Source organism: Oratosquilla oratoria, chromosome 28 (assembly GCF_046742065.1).
Source record: "Oratosquilla oratoria isolate Oo_2021 chromosome 28, ASM4674206v1, whole genome shotgun sequence".
Taxonomy (NCBI): Eukaryota; Metazoa; Arthropoda; class Malacostraca; order Stomatopoda; family Squillidae; genus Oratosquilla; species Oratosquilla oratoria.
Window position 1 is genome coordinate 53,859,460 of NC_134804.1, and position 25,000 is coordinate 53,884,459.

The window sequence follows — 25,000 nt, forward strand, 5'->3', positions numbered from 1 at the left end:
CATCTAAGGCAGTCTGTTCCTCTGCCCAGGCCTATTCTTTGTACTGTTTTAGTTCCCCATGATGACCTGAACGTAATCGTGCTATTGTGGTTCTTGGTCAGAGTAGACACTATGTGAGGATGAAACGTTTATCAAAATAACAACGTTTCCCTTGATGAATATTTTTCAAACACTTGAAAATCTTCAACAAGCGAGACGTTATACATTTAATAAAAGCTCCACGATCACATGGAAGGAGTTGTTCTGTGAGGTTAAAGTCTGGAGGATTTTGATCGAGTAGGAATTCTCGGTTGTCGGTCTTGAAAAGCTTGTTTTGTGATCTGAGTGTGAATGTGCTTTTGTAAGGATGTGTTGTGTGATGTAAGCGGTAAGTTGTTATTGATGTTTTAGTAATATGTTACAATTTAGTTGGTTGTGTTTGTGTGATGTAATGAGATATTTGAGTAGGTTTGAGGACTTGCATAGAACTGTGACCTATGATTGCGTCTCGGGAGCCAGGGCCTACTGCTGATTGGCTGGCGCCAGCCAATCAACGGCCTCGTTATTCGGCCCGGTTACGACTGAAGGTATAAACACATGAAATTTCTATCCAATTATTATTGTGACTATGTCAGTCCTGTGAATGAAATGCTGTATCTCAGCTTGAGAAACAGACTTTGATATATTACTCTTTCCCTTGCTTTCAATTACGAAGGAAAAATCAGGAAGCTAGAAAAAATCCATACTCATCAAAATTGACTTTCAATAATATACAATTATAATTATAATCAGAACAAATATCACTATTAGAATTACAATAGAAAGTGAAATAAAATTAATGTTCAGTTGAGATTTCAAAACAGAAGCAAAGACAATGGTTAAAGAAACAAAGGAAAACTAAAGTGAAAGTTAAATTGAAATTATAAGTAAAATGGCAATGTAGATAAAATTGAAATAGGAAATAGAATTGGAACTAATTAAGAAGTGAAATTATAAGTAAAATGACAATGTAAATAAAATTGAAATAGGGTCTAGAACTGAAACTAGTTTAGAAGTGAAACTAAGAGTAAACCTAGAAATGAACATAAAATAAAACTAAAAGTAAAAATAAAGAAAAAGTAGGGGTAAAAGTGAATAATAAAAATAAAGAGGAAAAGAAAAAGTGAAAGTAAAGATAATAAATCAAAATAATTTCATATAAAAAGCAAAAAGTAAATTCAAAAGTAAAAGTGAAAGTATGAATTTCAAAGTAAAACTAGAAGTAAAATGGAAAATCTAAAGGTAATAATGTAAGTGAAAGAAAAACCAAATTAGAAATCAAGAAGTAAATGTAAGTCATAATAATAAAAGTAAAAGTGAAAAATAAAAATAACTTTAAAAGTGAAGATAAAAACAGAAATGTGAAAAAAGTCAAATTAAGAGTAAAGACATACAGTAAGAATAGAGATAACAGTAAAAATATAACCGGATGTAATAAAAACGAAAAACAAATGTAAAAGAGGTACAGGCCAGGAAGGATTAAAAGTCATTTGCTTCTAAGGAAGGACTGCCATGGAAAGAGAGAGAGAGCTTTTAGGGAAACCCAGGAAGATCAAAGCACTCGAAGAGCTGTGCGTGGCGCCACTTGCACTGCAACGCGTCACATCACATGATTTTCTGTATTTTCTTTTTTCCTTTCTTTTCAATGTCCGTCAGCTTTGAGAAGACGTTATGAGGAAAGTGACACAAGAATGTTTGATTGTAGCACCAAAAACAGGGGCGGATGCGCCCCTCCGGAGCTCCGACATGCAGAAGGCGCAGAAGGGAGAATGGAAAGGAGCCTCCGGGAAGGGCTCTAGACCCTTCCGCCATCACTTAGGCAACTCAGGAAGGGGCAGTGTAGGCATTGGATACACTGAGATACACTGAGAGCTCAAAGTACACTAAGAGCTCCAAGGCTAGTTAGGGGTGTTTGTTACAATATTCTTAAGCGGGAATTCAATTGGGGCACTGCAATGGAAGTCCTCAGCAAATTACATTTGTTGTGTTAAGAGTCATCGTGGATTGGCTTGTGGCTGCTACGAGCTTCTAGACTGGAGACTCGCCGGCGTGGCTTAGAGGAGATATCACATAGAGTATGGGGGAAAGAGGAGTCAAAGATGCAAGCTCCGCCCTTCGACCCGCTGCGTCCGAGCCCGCGCACCTGATAGGCAGCCCCCTAGCAAGAGAACAGGCGACACCTTATCTGATAAGGTGTAGCCAGGGGCTTCGGCAAGGCACGAACTCGCGTCCACGCCTGCACTGCCCACAGTAGTTTCTCGGGGGCTGCCGTATACTCTCGGGCGGGCTTGGGGAGTGCCCACTCACAGGAGGATCTCCCGGTACGGCTTCTGCCCCGGGGGCATCTCCCAGTGGACGGTTGGCGGTCGCAGCGGGGCCAGAGGGCGGGCTTTGTGCTATATAAGCGTCTCCTTCTGCTGTTCTGCGGTTTGCATCTCCTGAAGGCTTCTGCCCTTGGTCTCAGGTACGAGGGTGAGCGTGAAGACCAGGGCGAGAGCCGCCACGCTGGCGTACAGCCAGAAGGCGCCATAGAGCCCGAGCCACTTTTGAAGATCCACGAAGGTCTTTACGCTGACGAAGGCACACGCGTAACTGACGGAGGCGGCGAGAGCCCCCACGCCCCTGTGCTTCAGGGGAAAGAGCTCGCCAATGTAGAGCCAACTGATAGGAGAGACGCCAAGAGAGTAGGCGATCTCGAAGACGAGGACGCAGAAGAGGGGGACCCAGTCCGAATCGCTCCACTGTTGCCTCGTGAGGAGGTCATCCTCCCGGCCGAGCCCCTGCAGGTAAACGTAGCCGCCGAACGCCGCCAGGGCTGCTGACATGAGCATGTTGCTGAACACAAGAAGGGGTCGGCGTCCAATCGTGTCCACGAGGGCTGAGGACGCCATTCCGGCGCAGATCTGCACAAAGGCCACGACGACAGCGGCGCGGTATGGGTTCATCCCGACGAAAGTCTCGGACAGGATGGGCACCGCGTAGAAGTTGAAGGCGTTCGCGCCGCTGAATTTCTGGAAGACCATTAGCCCGCAGGTGATGAGGAGCGGCCTGACGAGATCTCTTGGCGCCACCCTCTGGGGGTACGTCTCCTCCTGGCGGCGGAGGGCGGAGATGTTTGCTTTCATGGTGGTGAGCTCGCGGGCCACGTCGGCATTGGAGCCACGAAGCCATCGAAGGGACTGGGCCGCCTCGTTCTCGTCCCCTCTGTAGAGAAGGAAGCTCGGAGTCTCGGGGATGAAGAGCGCGGCGACGAAAAGACATGCTGGTGCCACAGCTGTCACGGTTGCCAGTTGGCGCCAGTTGAGAAACGCTCCCAGTAGGTACGAGAGCAACATCCCGATGTTGCTGCTCAGCTTGGCGAAGGCGCAGAGGCAGCCGCGGATTTCGGGATGGGCGATCTCACTAATGTATACAGGCGTGACAACAGAGATGATGGCTGTGCAGACACCACCCATGAAGGCGGCCGCGTAGAGCATGTGGACGCTGTTGGCGAAGACGGTCAGGAGCCAGGACACCGCGAAGGGGAGGGCCACCACGCCCAGGATCCTCTTCCTTCCGAACTGGATGGCCATGCCTCCAGGGAGGCCACCGAAGAAAGCTCCCAGCAAGGACAGGGAAGCGATCCAGGAACCTTGGTCCTGTGAAATCGCGAAGTGGTGTCCTTGTGCCGAGAGCGTGGCCATCGAGGCCAGCGCGGGAGAGGAGTAACCCTTTCCCAGACCCGCGCATAGTGGACCCAGGGAGACCACGAGCGTAGCAACCACCTGCCGGGGGAAACGAAAACAAATCAGAATAACAATAATTTGTAACTAATTACGAAATTCTAGAATCTACAATATAAAGGAGGTAGCCAAGTCAAACCCATACACCCACTCAAAAACACACCAAAATAACAATAATTTGTGACTATAACAAAAATCTAGAATCTATAATATACCAGGAGTCTATAAGGAGATCCTCTATAATTTTATACACCAAAGGATTCTTTCCCCCTTATAAAGAAGGTAGCCAAGTCAATGCCATTCACCCACTCAAAAACACATCAGAATAACAATAACTTGTAACTGCGAAAATCTAGGATCTATGATATACCAGGAATCTATAGGGAAATCCTCTATCATTCTATACACCAAGGGCCTTTTCCCCCTTATAAAGGAGGTAGCCAAGTCAAAGGGACAAACCCGCTTCCACCCATTCTACTCCCATCTATTTCATAAAAACAGTAAATTGTACATATCGAGCACAAAAAAGCTACTGACAAAGAATTAGTCCTAAAATATAAGGCTTGGAGTATTTAGGGTAGCACCTGGAACTTAGCTAGGAGACACAACACACAAAATCTAAGAAACATATTAATAACAGTCAATCTTAGATATTGATATGCGAAATTAATAAATGAATAAAATAGAAACGGATAATGCAAAGTTTTCATGGTGCTGTGAATTTACCAGGCACATGGACTGCATGATAGCTTGTTGGGTTTATCACATGGTCACCACATGATCAATGTATATTTACACACAATCTATAACATTACAACATTCTATATAACATTTCATAAATATATAATATTTAGACTAGATGATGCAACGTTTCCGATATTGTCTTTTGTTTTCCACTGCCTTTTATTTTTAATTGTATAAGCAACGCTGAAAAGATCTTTGAAAGATAATGTTGGGTCTGAAAATAAACCAGCAGAGGGATATTAATTAAGAAGTCGTGTGGGAAAGGGAGAAACAATGAGTGAGAGAGGTAAGAACAACAAGTGGATGAAATGGATTATCTATGACGTCATGAAGGTAAGGACGGAAGGCATATCTTAGCCCTCTTCAAGTGGAACTGCAGGCCAAGATAAAACAAAACAAAAAATACATGCGGACACGCATACACGTACACAAACACACACACACACACACACACACACACACACACACACACACACACATACGCACGCACACACACACATACGCACGCACACAAATACATACACATACATACACACGCATATTAACCCACATACACACATACAAACACACACACACAAACACATATACACACAAACACACATACATACATAACTGGAGTAACTTAGATAAAGAAACAGTGTACAAAGACGGGTCACTAAGAGCATAGTTTCCCTTCCCGTATAATACAACTAAGTAAATACAACTAGGTAAATACACACACACACACACACACACACAAACACACACACACACACACACACACACACACACACACACACACACACACACACACACACACACACACACACACACACACACACACACACACACATACACGCACGCGCACACACTTTCAGTTAGAGCTTTTTTTTCTGAATAAATAATCTGTCAAGCCAGAAGAAGATTAAAAGTATGCCTCTAGATTGTCGAAATTAGTTCAGATAACATTGTTTTCTTCAGTCTGTGGGGCTCTTTATCTGAACGAAATGTTTTGTGAATGATCAAAACAAAGTCGATACGAATCAGCTACGAAACTGTAGTGAAAATGCTGATGATTTGGTACCGCAGGATGGAGAGGAGGGAGGGGATGAGTAGGAGGATGGAGGGAGTGGGGGAAAGGGCGGAGGGGAAGGGTGAGGAGGGGGTAGGAGAGGTGGAAACGGCAGTACTTGACAGCTGTGGCCTACTTCTGTGTTGCAATTGATTCTGTACCCAAGCTGTAACTTCCCCCCATGAACTAATTACACGTGATCACCTTACCGAGAACATCGCACAGCATATGAAATAGATTATTGTACTCACGGGGGTAGAGTTCAATTGGAAATACTTTAGGTAAGTGACGAGCACGATTGAACCCACGCCAGGAGGCGCTGAGTACCTGCGGCCGAAGCCGTCACCCTTGCTCTATGTGCTTGGGCTGCTGGGGCAGGTAGCAGTTATTGCTCGGAATTGGAGCGGAGTGCGGGACTCGAACCCTCAACCAAGCGAATGCGAGACCAGCACTCTTCCGACTACGCTACGAGCGCAACAAGGGATACGAGGTGCAGACGGTTTTGTAGACGGATATTTTGGTTTCGGTTCTTAGGTTTCCTTTGTCAAATACTCAAGCGTATAAACAGCCAAAAGTTTCAGATGAGAGGTGGATGATTCTTGACTGAATTTCATCGTTTACATTGTGTTTTGGTGTTATTGTGCTGACGAGGTAGGTGAGCTGGTTGACTTGCTTGAGCCAGGAAAATAGTAGAGGATATTGTACAAAAAAAAAAAAATGTTACTTGCCTACTGTACAGCGTCAGGGTGGTATGAAGGGTGAGAGTGTGCCTGTTTACATAGGGCAAGTGCCACGCGCAAGTGCCGAAAGGCAATTCCTTCCTAATTTTCCTATTTGCCCGAACTCACACAACACAAACCCCTTTTGCGTGAGTAGGGCTTACAAAAAAAAACAAAAAAAATGCTGTGTCTGTGTGACCGGAGTGTAGTTTCTTTGGAATCAAGGAGAGTTCGGACGTTCCAAGTCGCGATCATGAAAGGGATCTGTGTTCTATTCGATTGTTCAATGATGGGTCGGCCACATAAGGAGCGCCTGGATGGTTGTGGTGAACCACCCAAGGAGGCTGGAACAGCTAATCATTAGGTCATTTTTTTTCTAGACTTCTCCCCGTTCAGGGTGAGCAGTGGGGATTCCTAAAGAGGGCTGCTCAGTCATATAGGAAGCTGTCGAAGGAGAGAACTACTCCTGTTCCTTCTCTCCTGCGATCATCACTCCTGTATCGCCTCCGTGTAGGACTCCGGCTGGGGACTCCCAGGAGTATGCTTGACCTGTCTCCGTTCCCCTATCCTATCACCACAGGACTTGAGTGCCTAAAGTTGATGATGATGGTGAGAGTGATCAAGTGAGAGGAGCAAAATCTTCCACAGGTGAATAGATTTTAGATGAAGGAGGGTCGTGTGGTCCCTTACCACCATCTTGGCGTCTGCCACCATCTTCCAGCATAGGCTCCAGACGACCTTCTGGTAGTCGAGGTTACAGGAAACTTCCAGGTATCTAGTCTGTCGGATCCTGCCTCTCACGGGTCTTCAACCGTGGCTTTGTATCAGGGGAGCTCCTTTAGCCTTATGTCTTCCTGGACTTGCCCACAAGGCAGTGGGGTTGGGAGGGTGGGGTTATTGTGTATGGCCACGAGGAGGCTCGGTAAGGGATTAGGGATAAGAGAGAGAGAGAGAGAGAGAGAGAGAGAGAGAGAGAGAGAGAGAGAGAGAGAGAGAGAGAGAGAGATGGGGAGAGAGTGAGAAGAGAAGAGGGAGAGAAGTAGACATATACACTATATATACATATACATATACATATACATTTACATATATACATATACATATACATATACACACACATGCGCACATGTACACACACACACACACACACGCACACACAAACACACACACACACACACACACACACACACACACACACACACACACACACACACACACACACACACACACACACACACATTGATTAAATCGTCTAGTTTAGAATAAGAACAATGCAATAATTCCCCTTGCTAGGGAAAGGCTTCAGGCAGTCTGATAAATTAGATGCTAAGAACAATAAATTGGATACTAACTCCGATTAGTCGGATGTATATTTGATAAATTGGATGCTAAGTCCAGTAAATTGGATGTTAGGTCCGACAAACCGGACGTTAAGTCCAGTAAATTAGAATAGATGTTCTGTCCGATGAATTGGCTGTTAGGTCTGATAAATCGGATACTAACTCCGATAATTCGCATGTAAATCCGATAAATTGCATGCCAAGATCGGTAAATCAGATGCTAAGTCCAATAAACCGGACTTCAAGTCCAATAAATTGGATTAGATGTTATTTCCGATGAATCGGATGCTGGGTTCAATAAATCGGATACTGATTCCGATAAACCGGATGCAAATCCGATAAATAAGATGTTAAGTCCGATAAGCTGGACATTAAGTCCAATAGATTGAATTGGATGTTATGTCCGATGAATCGGATGCTAGGTCTAATAAATCGGATACTAATTCCGATAAATCGTATACAAAGACCAATAAACTGGAGTAGAATAAGTTGATGGAAAGTAATTAAGGTGGATGCTGAAGCCTGAAGCCAACAAATTGGACGAAAATTCCAGTAATTTGTACCCTTAAGTCCATCAAATTGGACTCTGATTTTGGGAAACCCGAAAACAAGTCTGCGGAATCGGACGCTAAATGAATAGCATGTTGAGGGCCAGACCGGAAGTCCAGGGCCAAGTAGAAGCTATGGGGGTATGTGCTAATGAGAACTCGGGTCGTAAAAGGGGAGGAGAAGAATGTGGGAAGGGTTAGAAGTGGATCTGGACCCGAGAGAGATTATTTAGTAGTGTGAAAAATGGCCCTTGAAAACCATATTTCATTTCTCCATGGAACGGCTTTTCTGATTTCTGTGTTTATGCATATGTATGTGTATCTCCTCTCTACCTCCCTTGTAAGAGGGGAAAAAGCCTTTGGTATATGTATGTAAGTGTATATATGTGTAATGTATATGGAATATGTATGTGTATGCATATATACACTGGGAAATTTAAATCGGAGATGATAATATATTCTGACGTTTCGACGGTAGGTTTAATTTAGAATAACAAACACATAGAAATCAACTATATTTGTACCCACATTTCGGATCATTTTACCGGCCCTCGTGGAACGGAGCGCTCTCATTGGTCAACTCATCTATTTGCAGCAACCAATGATAGGCCTCTCCTAAGACGTTGTTTGCTGCCTCCATCAACCTCATTTCCCCCTGAAGTCCTGTGCAGCAAATGCTGCACTTTATTGTTTTAAGAAAAGATTAGATCATTTTTGGATGGGGATGATGGGTGGTAAGGAACATGGAACTCCCTATTGTAGGCCTAACGGTCTCTTGCGGTCTCCTTCATTTTATGTTCTTAAGTGCCTACATATCTCTGTATATACGACATGGGAGTTAAAAATTCTGTTGGGTCGCATGTCGTTCTTGTGCTTTCGTAACTTTTATCTTAGTCCTCCTGAACTTTCGTCGTAGGATACAGCAGGGTATCCGCCATACAGTGTAGTATTTAACACTATCTTTATTTAGATTTCTCTTTTCCTTCTTTTCACCCAGGGGGCAAAAGCCACGTGTAAGCTAAGTATGGATAGACGTCATATACATTATATAGTTTGTAAGATATCCTGTTTTATGCTACACCAAAATATCATGGAGATTAAAATAGAAGGGTAGGAGATCACAAAAAACGACCTGCGGCAACTCCCTTGTGGTACATATAGAGACATACGGACATTTGCACAACTGGGAAGAAGAAACATCTTTCCCGCATAGAACTGGAAAAATGTTGGTGGAGGCCACGTGCATTGCTTTGGGAGAGGTCACAAACCACGGGAAGGAGTTTGACAGCCCCCCTCCCTATTTATATGTATATATATATGTATGTATGTATAATATATATACATAAATATATATATATATACATAAATATATATATATATATACATATATATACATATATATACATATATATACATACATATATATATATACATTATATATATATATATATATATATATATATATATATGTATATATATATATATATATACATATATACCGTGCAGATGATCCGGAACAGTTTATACACGAACGCAGGAGATGGCGTCCACGGTATGCCACTGCAGTGATGAGAAACTGAAGCAGTGATGCCCAAGTCACCTCAGGTCTGAGTAGTACGGCAGCCGGAGGACATTGCTCAGAGTGAATACCTTTCCTAACCTCTGCGCCGTGGCCAGAATTCGAGCAGACGCCGAAATCCCCACGCGGGTACCAGGCGCGCTCGGTACCACCGAGCTATGAATGCATTATTGGTTTCTGCAAAACCGGTCCTCAGCACAAGTGTTGACCAATAGGCGAGTTCCGCTCCCAGAGATCTGGTTGGATGATCTACTGTGTGGGAATAGGTTCTGTTAAACTGTACGTGTTTGTCTTTGATAACTTTAATGATTAAGTAGGATCAAATAACAAAAGAAGTAGACAAAACAAAGAACAATCCAGAATTTCGCAGAGCTCTGCATCTTCAGAAGGAGAGTCTGTGTCTGGGTGAGTCTTTATGAGAGGTTTGGTAGACCAAAATTCAACTTGAATATATAGACTTACTCAGAAACAGACATTCTATCTGAAGCTGCAGGATGTTCTGCTAAAGGTTTGGGTTACTTTCACCGTGTTTTGTTGACCTACTTCGAGTTTTGCTTCATTTCATCATTACATTTCTCAATAAATTTTGAAAACTTATACTTATCTCTCTCCTCCAAACATCAATCTATTTTCTAAAAGCCTACAGTATGTATATGTATACACACACGCGTACACACGTGCACAATCCTTGCCATATATATTTTCTCACCCAACCTCAAACCCACCTACCAATCCCCTCAACACACACACACACACACACACACACACACACACACACACACACACACACACACACACACACACACACACACACACACACACACACACACACACACACACACACACACACACACACACACACACACACACACACACACACACACACACACACACACACACACACACACACACACACACACACACACACACACACACACACACACATGTTCGCACGCACGCACAAAACTCTGCTGAGCGCGAGTGGTTCAATACGGGCGTCGCCTCCATCAGAGAGGCTGGCTGGCTGCTGCTGCTGCTGGTGCTGCTGGTGTTGGGTCAGCTGGCCTGAGTCCAAGGTGTGTATTGCATCTCCTTTGGTCCACATTCCTTTTCTAATCGGTTGATCCTGATGATTTTTATTCCGTCCAGGGAGTAGGGACATCGAGGGGATGAGTTCTTTCGGTTTATAGCCCCCTTCGAAGTAAGTAAAGCTTTTGGTTAACCCGACCAAGATGAAGGGCTGTAACAGACGTGTTTGATAAGTTATATGTCTTGGCAGACATTGCAAATAGTTGAAGTTTGATTTACGCCTTAGACCTTGGATGAATTTGTGGTGTACCATAGAAAGAGGAACTACGTCGAAGTACTCTATTCATTGTAGATATCCAATCATACTTAGCCCCCCTACACACACACACACACACACACACACACACACACACACACACACACACACACACACACACACACACACACACACACACACACACACACACACACACACACACACACACACACACACACACACACACTCGTGTGCGTTTGATGGTCCATGAGCCTGTATAACCTTGTAGGTTTTTCGCTCGTGTAATATAGACAATATCATACGCCTGACCGCGTTATGTAAAAACGAATAGTCAAGAAATGTGAAGAAAATCGTGAAATCTTGGATCCAAGCAAAGGAACGGGGTCTTGTACTCGTCTCACTGCAAAAGCGATGCCTTGTGCATTAGCGCCAGGAATACAGCTGACTGAGCATTAGGATTTATTGCTAGGGCGGTTACAAATAAAAGTGCAGAGGTAGTTCAACTCTACTTGGCGTTAGTTAGACCCGTACTTGACTATGTGGTACAGTTTTGGTCTCCGTCCTATAGAATGGATGTTAATTCAGTAGAATTGGTACGGGGGAGAATGACCATAATAATACGTGGGATCAGAAATTTACCTTACGTGAACAGACTTAGGGACTTTGATTTACACTCTCTGGAAAGACGTGGAGTGCGGGGTGATTTAATAGAGGTGTTTAAGAGGGTGAAGGTTTTTAACAAGGGTGACGCAGACAAGGTTACTATATTAAGACAACAGCGTAGGACTCTCAGTAATGGATTTAAGAAGAAAATAGGCAAGAATTAGAGTAATCTTTCTTCTTATAAGAAGGGTATGTATTATGTTTGTTTTTGTGCGAAGGTTGGAATGTGGTGTGTATATGTGAATATATTTGTTTTGCTGCGGGAATAACACAGGTTTTGACCAAATTTAAGGAAGGTATTATTTGTGTATAAATACGAGAGGTAGAATATTATTGGCCTGTTGTATAGGTAAAGATTGTGAACCCTTTATTAATTAATTTATTCATGTATTAATTTACCTATTCAGTTATTCATTTGTTCATTTATTATCTATTCATTTATTCATTTGTTCATTTACCTTTTTATTCATTTATATATTTATCTATCCATTAAATAATGAATGAATGAAGCTATTCACTGATCTATTTAGGTAGTCACTTAATTGGTTGTGTGTATGTAAATACTTATTTGTTTATATTAACAGCTTAGATATGGTACTGCGCAGTCTAGTGCAGAGAAATGATCGTATTTCGTACAATAGGAACAGGAAGAGGCCGATGTAAATGTACGGATGATAACGTGTCTTACTCCAAAAACAGAAATAGGTTTATCATGTGTTCGAAAAGGCGTATAGTTGTAGATGCTGAGAAACTGTGCTAACGAAGACCGAGACAGAATCGAAATGGCACAAGACCGGTTGGCGAAGCCGCGCTGCAAGATTAGAGACTTAAAAAAAAAAAAAAAAAAAAAAACGCTTGCCAGTGGAGGAAAAGGAATTGGTCGAAAGAGGAACCAGAAGATGGAACCCGTTTGACGATTTCAGGAATCGAACCGGGACACGGGAAGAGCTGAGGTTCTCGAAGAAGTGCCTGGAGAGGAAGGGGAGGATTGGGGTTAATGGGTTAGATAGGATTAGATGATGGGGAGTGTTGGGAGTGGATTGTAAGGTGGAACAATAGGCAAAATTAGATGAAAGTAAAGGGGAGAAATACAGTTTTAGTTGTTGTCAAGTTTCCCTACAATAATAATGATAGTAATGATAATAGTGACAACGACGACTACGAAGACAACGACAACGACGACGACGACGACAACAACAACAACGGCGGCGGGGGTGACAACAACAATGATAATATTATTATTATTATTATTATTATTATTATTATTATTATTATTATTATTATTATTATTATTATTATTATTATTATTATTATTATTATTATTATTATTATCATTATTATTATTATTATTATTATTATTATTAATTATTATTATTATTATCATTATTATTATTATTATTATTATTATTATTATTATTATTATTATTATTATTATTATTATTATTATTATTATTATTATTATTATTATTATTATTATTATTATTAATGATAAATAATAATAATAATAATAACAATAATAATAATAATAATAATAGTGATGACGATGATGATGATAAAGACAGAAATACTAAATAGGTGTAAGTAATATCTATTGTGGCGATTAGGACTAAACATATATTAACACATACATAAACAAACATACACACACACAATAACACGCAATAAAAAAAATAAAAAGAAACGCCCACACCCTTTTCAGTCATTGTTAGGGTCAGGAGGGATGGACGTAGTTGCCATCAGAGGCTTCTGGAATTGTGCCAACACTCGAGTCTGTACTGGCAAGTTCATGATTTCTGGTTACGTCATGATACACAAAGAAAGCGTCGGACTTGAGGAACGAAGAGTCTTACTTTGTGTCGGAGGCTCTCTGGTTTCTTTTTAATGTCTTTTGTGTTAAAGACTTCCTGGGTCCTTTTTGGGTTAGACACCCAAACGTCCCCGGAAGTTCCGGGTCTGAGCCTAAAGCTGCCATGCTGAGGGCAAACTTCCGCCGAGTGTGTAAACCTTCCCGTCGTCAGTTCAAGGAATGATGAAACATTCTTATGTAAGAGTATCAAGCAGAGTTTTTTTTCTTCCTGCGGACAGTACCCCCATAGAAGAGATGGAATCATGGAGATGGTAAAGGAGATGCCGGGGGAGAGTAAAAGTGGTGACGGCACACATAGCATGCTATTTGCTTTTGCTACTTCGTATGAGTAGAAACGACTTCGGTTACAATATTCTAGACTTCCGTAAGAACATCTCAGTAATGTGTCTAACATTCGTATTTTAGGTTTAACTTCTCTTAGTTTGTCATTCAGCTTCTCACTATATGACGCAAGAGTAATTTGACATTTCAGAAATTTGAAAATATCGTAACCGAAGTAGTTCTGCACAAAGTAATAAAAGCAAGTAGTATGCTAGCAAGAAATGCCTAGTGTGCCGCCACATAACAGAGGGATGGTGGGGGGGGGGAGTCCCCAGGCATAAAAGAGCGAGGAGTAATTTGGGCCGTAGGAATGTTACTTAAATCAATGAAATACCAGCTGCATGAAATGTGAAATCGTTACCAGAGTTAAGAAAATACGATGACTTGTTCAAAAGGTTAACAGGATTAATGAACAGGACTTAGCATTATCTTAAGAGACTTCAGCTCTCACAGTAATTGGGATGAGAAAGAAAATGACGGAGGGTAGATGGATTCTTGACTTTGCTGACAAAGACTTTTTGATTCAGTGAATGTGGAAATCGAAAAGGGACGATAGACTACATGACTTGGTATTCACCACCAAGGACAACATCGTGACAAACTGATCTGTTGACATTGTGTTTATTCCTTCAAGTTCCAGTGCCGCTCCTGGAAGGCTGGAAACAGGACAACATCGTGACAGACCGATCTGTTGACATCGTGTTTATTCCTTCAAGTTCCAGTGCCGCTCCTGGAAGGCTGGAACCAGGACAACATCGTACCAGACTGATCTGTTGACATCGTGTTTATGCCTTCAAGTTCCAGTGCCGCTCCTGGAAGGCTGGAACCAGGACAACATCGTACCAGACTGATCTGTTGACATTGTGTTTATTCCATCAAGTTCCAGTGCCGCTACTGGAAGGCTGGAAACAGGACAACATCGTGACAGACCGATCTGTTGACATCGTTTTTATTCTTTCCGGTTCCAGTGCCGCTCCTGGAAGGCTGGAACCAGGACAACATCGTATCAGACTGCTCTGTTGACATCGTGTTTATTTTTTCTAGTTCCAGTGCCGCTCCTGGAAGGCTGGAACCAGGACAACATCGTACCAGACTGCTCTGTTGATATCGTGTTTATTGTTTCTAGTTCCAGTGCCGCTCCTGGAAGGCTGGAACCAGGACAACATCGTACCAGACTGATCTGTTGGCACCGTGTTTATTGTCTCCAGTTCCAGTGACGTAGAGTAATTTTGCTGTAACTCAGAAACTGGGCTCCTGGAAGGCCGGAAACAGAATGATCTGTTAACATCTTTTTATTGTTTTCAGTTCCAATGCCATTGGGTAATATTGCGGTAACCCACAAACTGGACTCCTGGAAGGCTGGAAACAGGACAACATCGTGACAGACCGATCTATTGACATCGCGTTTATTCCTTCCAGTCCCAATGTCGTTGGGTAATATTGCGATAACCCACAAACTGGACTCCTGGAAGGCTGGAAACAGGACAACATCGTGACAGACCGATCTATTGACATCGCGTTTATTCCTTCCAGTTCCAATGTCGTTGGGTAATATTGCGGTAACCCACAAACTGGACTCCTGGAAGGCTGGAAACAGGACAACATCGTGACAGACCGATCTATTGACATCGCGTTTATTCCTTCCAGTCCCAATGTCGTTGGGTAATATTGCGATAACCCACAAACTGGACTCCTGGAAGGCTGGAAACAGGACAACATCGTGACAGACCGATCTATTGACATCGCGTTTATTCCTTCCAGTCCCAATGTCGTTGGGTAATATTGCGATAACCCACAAACTGGACTCCTGGAAGGCTGGAAACAGGACAACATCGTGACAGACCGATCTATTGACATCGCGTTTATTCCTTCCAGTTCCAATACCGTAGGGTAATACTTCGATAAGCCAGAAACTGGACTCCTGGAAAGCAAATGTCGGGACTACGCAGGTAGACTGGAAACAGGAGGGGGAGACGAGAAAGTGCAGAGAGGATTTGGTTCTTATCCGAAGAGCAAGTCATGTCGGGCCAGGCAGAGTTAATCCTTTCCCGGCATGGCAGAATTCCTCGCGTGCACCCAGGGCGCTCTGGGCGCGAGATAGACAACGAAGGAAGGCTGAAGGCCTGGATAAAGGGGTGTGAGGGGCTGGACTTTGCTTAGCCCCCCCCCCAAAATATATATATATATATATATGTATATATATAAAACATGAAGTAAAATTAAACCAAATAAATAAATAAATGAATAAATAGATAGATAAATAGATAAATAGATAAATGAATAAATGAATGAATGAATGAATGAATGAATGAATGAATAAATGAATAAATGAATGAATGAATGAATGAATGAATGAATGAATGAATGAATGAATGAATAAATGAATAATGAATAAAATAAATGAATAAATAAACGAATAAATGAATAAATGAAAAAATAAAGATGAATAAATGAATAAATGAATAAATGAATAAATGAATAAATGAATAAATGAATAAATGAATAAATGAATAAATGAATAAATGAATAAATGAATAAATGAATGAATAAATAAATGAATAAATATATAAATGAATGAATAAATAAATGAATAAATGAATGAACAAATGAATGAATAATGAATAAATAAATAAAACAAATAAGATGAATAAACAAATACATGAATAAATGAATGAATGAATGAATAGATAAAATGAATAAGTAAATCAATAAATAAAATAAATAAACAAATAAATGAATAAATAAGTTAAAATGGGCTCCGGGTACACCAGCAGCCGAAGAAGCAATAAAGCTGAGGCCCGACTTTTCAGAGAGACTTGTCCTAGTATGCTGCAGGTCCATGACATGGATCGCTAACCCGCTGAGGGATTATTCTGTTGATATTTTTGGGGAGAGAAGATGATGGCTCGGCTCCATTAGTGAGTATGGTTCGGGAAGATCTAGCTTTGGAAAGTGTTTTTATTCTTCACGGTAAAAGAAACCTGTGTTAGGTGAAGTGAACTAAACCCGTACAAGACGAAATTTATTTGTTTATTCAATTATTCGATACTTATTTATTTCCTTGTTTATTTGCTTATTCATCTATCTATTTATTTATTTACATATTTGTTTATTGATTTACTCCTTGATCTATCTAGCAATACGTTAAGATTGTCATCAATAACGAGTGAAGTGCCACAGGGGTCTGTGTTGGATCCTTTGTTGTTTATCGTCTACGAATATATTAATGAACAATGAAATGACAAAGAAAATATAGAAATTTGCAGATGGCACCAAACTGATAATAAACTTGGCTTGGAAAATGGTATTGAGTAGCTTCGAGTGGACAAGTAGAGGCTAAAAGAGGGGTCAGAAATTTGAAGAAAAAAAAGACGCAGAGTAAAATAGACCCCAAGTATGAACATTTCAATTTTGGATAAAGAAGCTAAGAATACTAATTTGAAAAAAAAAAATTGCGTGCAACATTTCGCATTGCTACGAAGTTTTCGAAACAGTGTAGAGATAGAGAAAAGATAGTGAGGGCTTTTATATTAAGAGACAGATTAGTTATAAAAGCTTAGAAATTGTTCTGGTGCTCTATAAGTCGTTGGTACCGTCTCATCTAGAATATGCAGTATAATATTGGTTGTCTAGAATTCGAAAAGCTATTGAGTATCTAGATTCATTGGTACCGTATCATTTAGAATATGCAGTGCAATTTTGTTCACCTGACCTTCGAAAGTACACTAAGCATCTAGATTCGTTGGTAACGTCTCATCTAGAATATGCAGTGTAATTTTGTTCATCTAACCTTCGAAAGGAAACCTAGAATCTAGATTCGTTCGTATCGTTTTATCTAGAATATACAGTGCAATTCTGGCCGTCTAACTTTGAATAGGACTAGAGGATCTAGATTCGTGTCACTAGAATTAATTTCGTTTGTTTGTCATCAGTGTTAGAAGAGACGACATCGTCTCTTGGAAGGCTATTTGGTTACGTGGTCGATTGATAAAGATTACGACCGGATTAATTAATACAAAATTAACAGCAAATGTGGATAATGCGCTTTGTATGACCATATAAAATTTTAGGGGATTTTGATTCAAGGTCAAGGCCATATTTTTTCTTGTATAATTTACTGCTAAAGTTATCTGTTTTTATTGAAACCAAAACAAAAAATATTGTCATCATGTTTTGCAATTTTGATTTTATATATTACAATAGGAAAACATACGTAGTTTGTTCCTTAATGACCTTAATAGATCAAACTGAAGATGCCAAATATAAAAAAGTCTTTAATGCGAGATGGCTTCCAAAAAGAAATGTTTATTATTATTATTATATAAAAAGTTGCTTATGAAATTTCACTCGCTATAAAAGTCTTAAATCTTCAATGATCTCTCTCTCTCTCTCTCTCTCTCTCTCTCTCTCTCTCTCTCTCTCTCTCTCTCTCTCTCTCTCTCTCTCTCTCTCTCTCTCTCTCTCTCTCTCCTTTTTCTTTTGCTTCAAATCTTTTTTTATTTCTTATGTCTTTTGACCTTCTTCATTTTCCTTCCCCTTTTTCTTCTCACTTATTTTTTACATTTCTTCTACACTTTATTCGTCATTTTTGGTGGTCTATTTATTGAACAAGATAGATCTAAACAGAAAAATATCTAGAGATAGGCGGATATATATATATATGTATATATATATATTGATAGATATAGATATAGATAGATAGACAGATGGATGGATAGATAGATATACAGACAAACAATAGATAGATAGACAGATACATAGATAGATAGATAGCCAGATAGATACACACATACACCCACACACATACACGTACACACACACACACACACACACACACACACACACACACACACACACACACACACACACACACACACACACACACACACACACACACAAAGAGAAAGAGAGAGAGAATGAGAAGAAGAGAGAAGGAGAGGAATGGAAATGTAGGTAGGTAGGAATGCAGAAGACATGTGGAATGCAACTAAGAACCGAAGGAGCAAGATGTATGAAATGTATAAAAATGTATGAAATGTATAAAAGAGTGAAATGAGAGAATAGAAAATGGAGGTGGACTCAAGAAGAAGAAGAAGAGGAGAAGAGAGAAGAGGGGTGAAGGACATGGGAGGATGAAGGAGAGGGAAAAGGGGGAGATATGTGATAAAAAATAAATTCAGTTTTATGCTCCAATTACTTGGCCCAATCGCCTTAAACGTTCCTTCTTGCTGATTGGTGCAAAGGATAAGGGTTCCCAGCCAATCAGCGACGAGGATTTGCGTCTGAAGTGTAGTCACTGTTTTCTTTAATATTCTGAAATTCTGAACGTCTTTGTTTCCTGAAGTGGATATACGGAAATGGGAATATGATTTTTGTTTTATCTTTGCCATGCAAGAATTCTGTTGCATGACTCATGATCTCTATCGAACGAATAAAATCAGCTGCCGGCAGTCAGAATGAATGTGTATTTCGAAAACAAATTATAAAACAGGTGATTATGAATTTGTATGAAATGAGCAGTTACCGACAAGTCTATCGAAATAAATGCCTTGTGATCACAGAGCGCTTGTTGTAACAAAGTTTCGCTCGTTACAGCTTGATATCAAGTACGTTGTCGTGATATACATGACTAAGATTAAATAAAAGGAACTAGAAAAAGCCTTAACAAGCAAAACGCCTACTAAACCTGTAGTAAGTGCTGAAACTATCAGTTGTTTTAAGAAACGATTAGACAATTTTATGGATGGGAATGACAGGTGGTGATGGATACGGAGCTGCCTAGTGTAGGCCTTATGGTCTCTTGCAGTCTCCTTCATTTTTATGTTCTTATGTTCTAATAAAATCACCTTCCTCACATTCGGTGTTTATTTCGATAAATATGAGTTCTTGTATAGCGAATCAAAGAATCTAACATTATCCAGAAAAAAAATCTTTAAGTAAACAAAAATGATCTTTTGCCCGGCAAAGCGTTGAATCTTTCCTTGCTGAAGGAGACTTCTTCGGCTAATCGGAGTAAAGATAGTTAATGGTAGTGTCATTATGCTAGTGATCATTTTTATCAAGATAATCCCACCTGAGCCATTTTCCTACTCTCCCTTCTCCCTCCCCGTCCCTCCCTCCTCTCCCTAATCCCTGTGACCTCCTACTCCCTATTTTCTTTATCCTATATTTTCTACTTTTCTCCGTCTTCCTATTTTTTTTATAACACCCGCTTGTCCTAATCATTCTCCTTACTACTGACCCTTTTGTCCTACTCTCCCTCTCGCCCTTCTTCTCAGAGTCCTCCACCCTCTCCTACACCCTCATTGACTCTCCCCTTCATCTTCCTCCTCCTCCTCCTCGTTCTCCTCCTCTTCCCCCTCCTCCTCCTCCTCTTCCCCCTCCTCCTCCTCCTCCTCCCTCCCAGCGGAAAGGAAGAGTTGGACTTAGTGGCACGAGGCCAGGGGGCATTCTCTCTCTCTCTCTCTCTCTCTCTCTCTCTCTCTCTCTCTCTCTCTCTCTCTCTCTCTCTCTCTCTCTCTCTCTCTCTCTCTCTCTCTCTCTCTTCATGCCCCCACCTTCTCTTCCTCTCTCAATCCTTCCAACTTGACCTGGTTCTTCTGTGCGCTGGCTCTCTCTCTCTCTCTCTCTCTCTCTCTCTCTCCTCTCTCTCTCTCTCTCTCTCTCTCTCCTCTCTCTCTATATATATATATATATATATATATATATATATATATATATATGCATATATACGTATATGTATATATATATATATATATATATATATATTTATATATATATATACTGTATATATATCACTCACTCTCTCTCTAAGCTTTTTGTCTCATGTTCTTTTATTTATGCAGCCTTGCACCCTCTCTATTCTCTTCTTCTCTCTTCCTGACTCAGTCCTATTTTCTCTCTTTGGTCCCTCTCCCATCCTCTTCCTTCTTTCCCTCTCTTCATTATTCCTTCTCAAACACTGATATGATCTTTGCTTTCTACTCTCTCGTGATATCTCATGATTTCTCATTTCTCGTTTTTGACTGTTTGCTGCCTCCTCCTTCTTTCTCTTTTATCTATCTCCTCCTCACTTTAACTATCCACGAGTCTTATTCCTTCTTCATTACATTTCTTCCAATTTCTTGTTTATTTACGTCTCCGCCTCCTCTTTCTCCTTTCTTTCGTTAAGATCGAGCGGCATATGATACCTCCAGGTCCTTCACGAAACACACTGTTTCCTCTGACATCATCTCTTGTGTTCTAACATCCAATATGGGGCATGAGCTGTATATTACACGCGGTCAATACCATAGAGGATTCAGTGACACCCCTACGGACCAGATTTACGTACCATTTTTTATTAAAAAAAAAAAACACTTTTTATAATTCTGCTTTCCCTCCGTCACTCATCAAAATTCTTCTTTAGCTCCTTCATGACTCCATATCTTCGGTGTGATATTTTTGTCCCCAAGGATAGAAGCACTGGTTATTGGTGAAATATTCTTCCTAGATCTTCTTCTCTCTCCACTCTCGACCCCACATAGATCTTGACCTCTCGTATAACTTTTTATCTCCTTACTCCACTGCCAGGCCATAATTTTCCTCATTCCTCCACACACCTCCATTCTGTATATCTTCCACTTTCTTTCTCTTCTTTTTCCTCCTTCATTCCTTCTTTTTTCAACTTCCTCCAGTGCTCCTACACTCTTTTCTAAGTCCTCTTTTTTCTTCCTTTTCTTTCTCCTCCTTCGTTCCTTCTTTTTCCAACTTCCTCCAGCGCTCCTACACTCTTTTCTAAGTCCTCTTTTTTCTTCCTTTTCTTTCTCCTCCTTCATTCCTTCTTTTTTAATCCTCCAGCACACCTCTACTCCTCTCTAATTTCTCTCTTTTTTTCTCTTCTTTCTCCTTCATTCGTTCTTTTTCCAACTTCCTCCAACGCTTCTACACTCTCTAATTTCTCTTTTTTCTTCTTCTTCTTTCTCCTTCATTTCTTCTTTTTCCAACTTCCCCCAGCGCTCCTACACTCCTCTCTAATTTCTTTTTTTTCTTCTTTTTCCAACTTCCTCCATCATTTCCACTTTATTCTCTAATTCCTCTTTTTATTTCTCTTCCTCTTCTTTCTCCTCCTTCATTTCTTCCTTTTCCATTTTCCTCCAGCACTACTACACTATTCTCTAATTCCTCTTTGTTTTCTTCTTCTTTCTCCTTCTTCATTCCTTCTTTTTCCAACCTCCTTCAGCACTCCTACACTATTTTCTAATACTCCTTCTTTCCTCTTACATTTGTCTTCCTTCTCCATTTCCTCCTTTTTCTTCTTCGATCTTTTTTTTCTCTAATTTTCTGTTCTTTTACCGATCCTCTCCATTTACCTTCAACTCTTCACACTCTTCAATATTCTTTCTCTGCTTCCTCTATTCCTTCATTCTTCCTTTCTGCCTCCTTCGTTTTGAATGTAATCTTTGTCCAATTCTTTGATCCATCTCTATTTTCCTCCATTCCATTTTCCTTTTCTCTGTTTTTTCCTTTGACTGTCTCCACCTTCTTCCAGAAGTTTTTTTGCAAATTTATTATTGACGTCTTTTGTCCACGCCTCACTCATTCTACTCATAGGTCACTCCAACTGCTCATTCCTTATTTTCCTCACATACTCATTCTCTCAAATATTGCTCCTTGTTATTACTCACTGCTCATCTATTACCCTCTGCTCACGTATTACTCTCTGCTCACGTATTATCCTCTGCTCACGTATTACTCTCTGCTCACGTATTATCCTCTGCTCGCGTATTACTCTCTGCTCACGTATTAATCCTCTTCTCACGTATTATTCTTGTTGCTTATACGTCACTCCACCTGCTCATTCCTTATTTTCCTTGCTTATTCATTCTCTCAAATCTCACTATCTGCTCACGTATTACTCTCTGCTCACGTATTAATCCCTGCTCACGTATTATTCTTGTTGCTTATACGTCACTCCACCTGCTCATTTCTTATTTTCCTTGATCACTCACTTTCTCAAATCTCGTTTTTTTTTTTTTGTTATTACTCACTGCTCACGTATTACTCTCTGGTCACATATTACTCTCTGCTCGTATTACTCTTGTTACTGTTATCCTGCCTGTTCATTCATTATGTGCCTTTGCTGAAACTTCACACTTTTTTGTTCCTTTCTTAAATCTTCTCTGTATATTTCTTGTAGTCGTTATCTTAGAGTACTGGATACTCGCTGACCGAGCGTCGCTACTTGCGGCGGAGGTCGAGGGGACGGCAGTTCGAACCCTGCCAACGGCGAGTTGGACAAAGGGCATGGTTCATTAAATTCCACACTACAAAGTTATCTGTGAGGGGCACCAGTCTAGCCTCCTTATAGGGAGAGTTGGCGATGTTTAACCGAATCTTAGGGACTTAGTGCTGCACGTAGAAGCATTGTTTTGTTTTTGTTTTTTGTTTTTATGTGAGCTCTGTGACATCGTGAGCGAATCACACACGCTTGACATTCTAGACATTCTCTCTCTCTCTCTCTCTCTCTCTCTCTCTCTCTCTCTCTCTCTCTCTCTCTCTCTCTCTCTCTCTCTCTCTCTCTCTCTCTCTCTCTCTCTCTCTCTCTCTCTCTCTCTCTCTCTCTCTCTCTCTCTCTCTTTCTCTCTCTAAGTTCTTTGTCCCATGTTCTTCTATTTTTGCATCTTTTGACCCACCCTGAACACCATACATTTACATACATTTGTTCTGTGTATGGAGGCTGTGTTCAGAAGCACATACTGACATACATAAACTATACAGCATACGGCACGTTTCGTGTATACACAATAGCGAGGCTCGACCACACAGCTGTAAGACCTTACAGTAATTACGCGTGTATGCCTGAGGGAAACAGGTCCGCTAGACTCCTACATGTATCACCTATGGTCTCCGCGATGGCAGAGGTCTGGTGATGCATGGAGACGAACTCCTAATCTCATGCCCGAAAGATTAAAGTCTAAGGTCTCATTGTACTGAGGAACATTATGAGAAAGGAAGATATTTTGTATATGTAAACACAGATGAAACATGTGATAAACATTATTCGATCTGAATTTAAATCAACTAGATTTGTATGATTTAAATTTATGAAATAAAATCAACTAAATTTAAATTATTTGATTGGATGCTTTCTTCCCTAGATTGGATGTTCGGGGCCCCCGCCCCCCTTCCATCCCCCCCTTCTCCCCCCTTCCCCCTTCTCCCCCCTTCTCCCCCTCCCCCTCCCCCTTCTCCCCCCTCCCCCTTCTCCTCCCCTCCCCCTTCTCCTCCCCTCCCCCCTTCTCCACGCCATTGAGATAGAACAAATGTAAAACGCACATTTCCACAGACACGGTATAAAAACTAGCATATACTGAACCTACCCAGGTTTAATGTTTCCCTTCAATATTTTATTCTGGCTAACAATAGGCAATTCTATTCATTACCTTTTAAGTAATGGAGGGTTAAAGGGGTTATCACACTGTGCTATTTTATCTCCAACCTCCAACTAATCGGCGATACCACCCACCTCCAGCACTTTTTCAGCCGTGAAATCATTGTGGTAAACTGTCTTAGTTTTCTCAACAATTGACATAGAATGTCATTTCATATGCTGGACGAAAATAATTTTCCTCCACCATATTAGAATCTTTCCCAAAAGCTACGGACTACAAGTCTGCTCCAAAAGTCGGAGGAAAAATAGCCCAGTGTGATAACGCCTTCAAATATTCAGATTGATTTATTAGAAAAAAAATTCTTCTGGCTAAAACTAGACAATGCTATTCATCTTATATATAGAAAATCGAGCCACTATGGTGAGACGCAAAGGCTGTATCGTTATCTACGGGTTAGGCAGGAGACTCTGCAGTGGATGTTAAAAAACTAACACTTTTAGTAAACCGCGCCTGTATTGGCCAATAGGCGAACCTCAAGAGCTGAAGACTAATATGACCAAGCATTGATGATGATGGCATCCTATAACTTCTACCTCCTCCTCGTCCTCCTCCTCCTCCTCCTCCTCCTCCTCCTCCTCCTCCTCCTCCTCGTTCTCCTCCTCCTCCTCCTCCTCCTCCTCCTCGTCCTCCTCCTCCTCGTCCTCCTCCTCCTCCTCCTCCTCCTCCTCCTCGTCCTCCTCCTTCTCGTC

The 25,000-nt window shown here is 41.0% G+C and overlaps 1 protein-coding gene across 1 annotated transcript in view; it reads right to left on the reverse strand.

Moving 5' to 3' along the window:
• Positions 1-25,000, reverse strand: part of LOC143040421 (trehalose transporter 1-like protein) — a 73,629-nt gene that overhangs the window by 2,022 nt on the left and 46,607 nt on the right. The window contains exon 2 of the mRNA XM_076211502.1: positions 1-3,782. This exon is cut by the window's left edge and continues 2,022 nt beyond it. Coding sequence (XP_076067617.1) covers positions 2,415-3,782 — 1,368 coding nt within the window. The 3' untranslated portion in view covers positions 1-2,414. The remainder of the gene's footprint in view (positions 3,783-25,000) is intronic.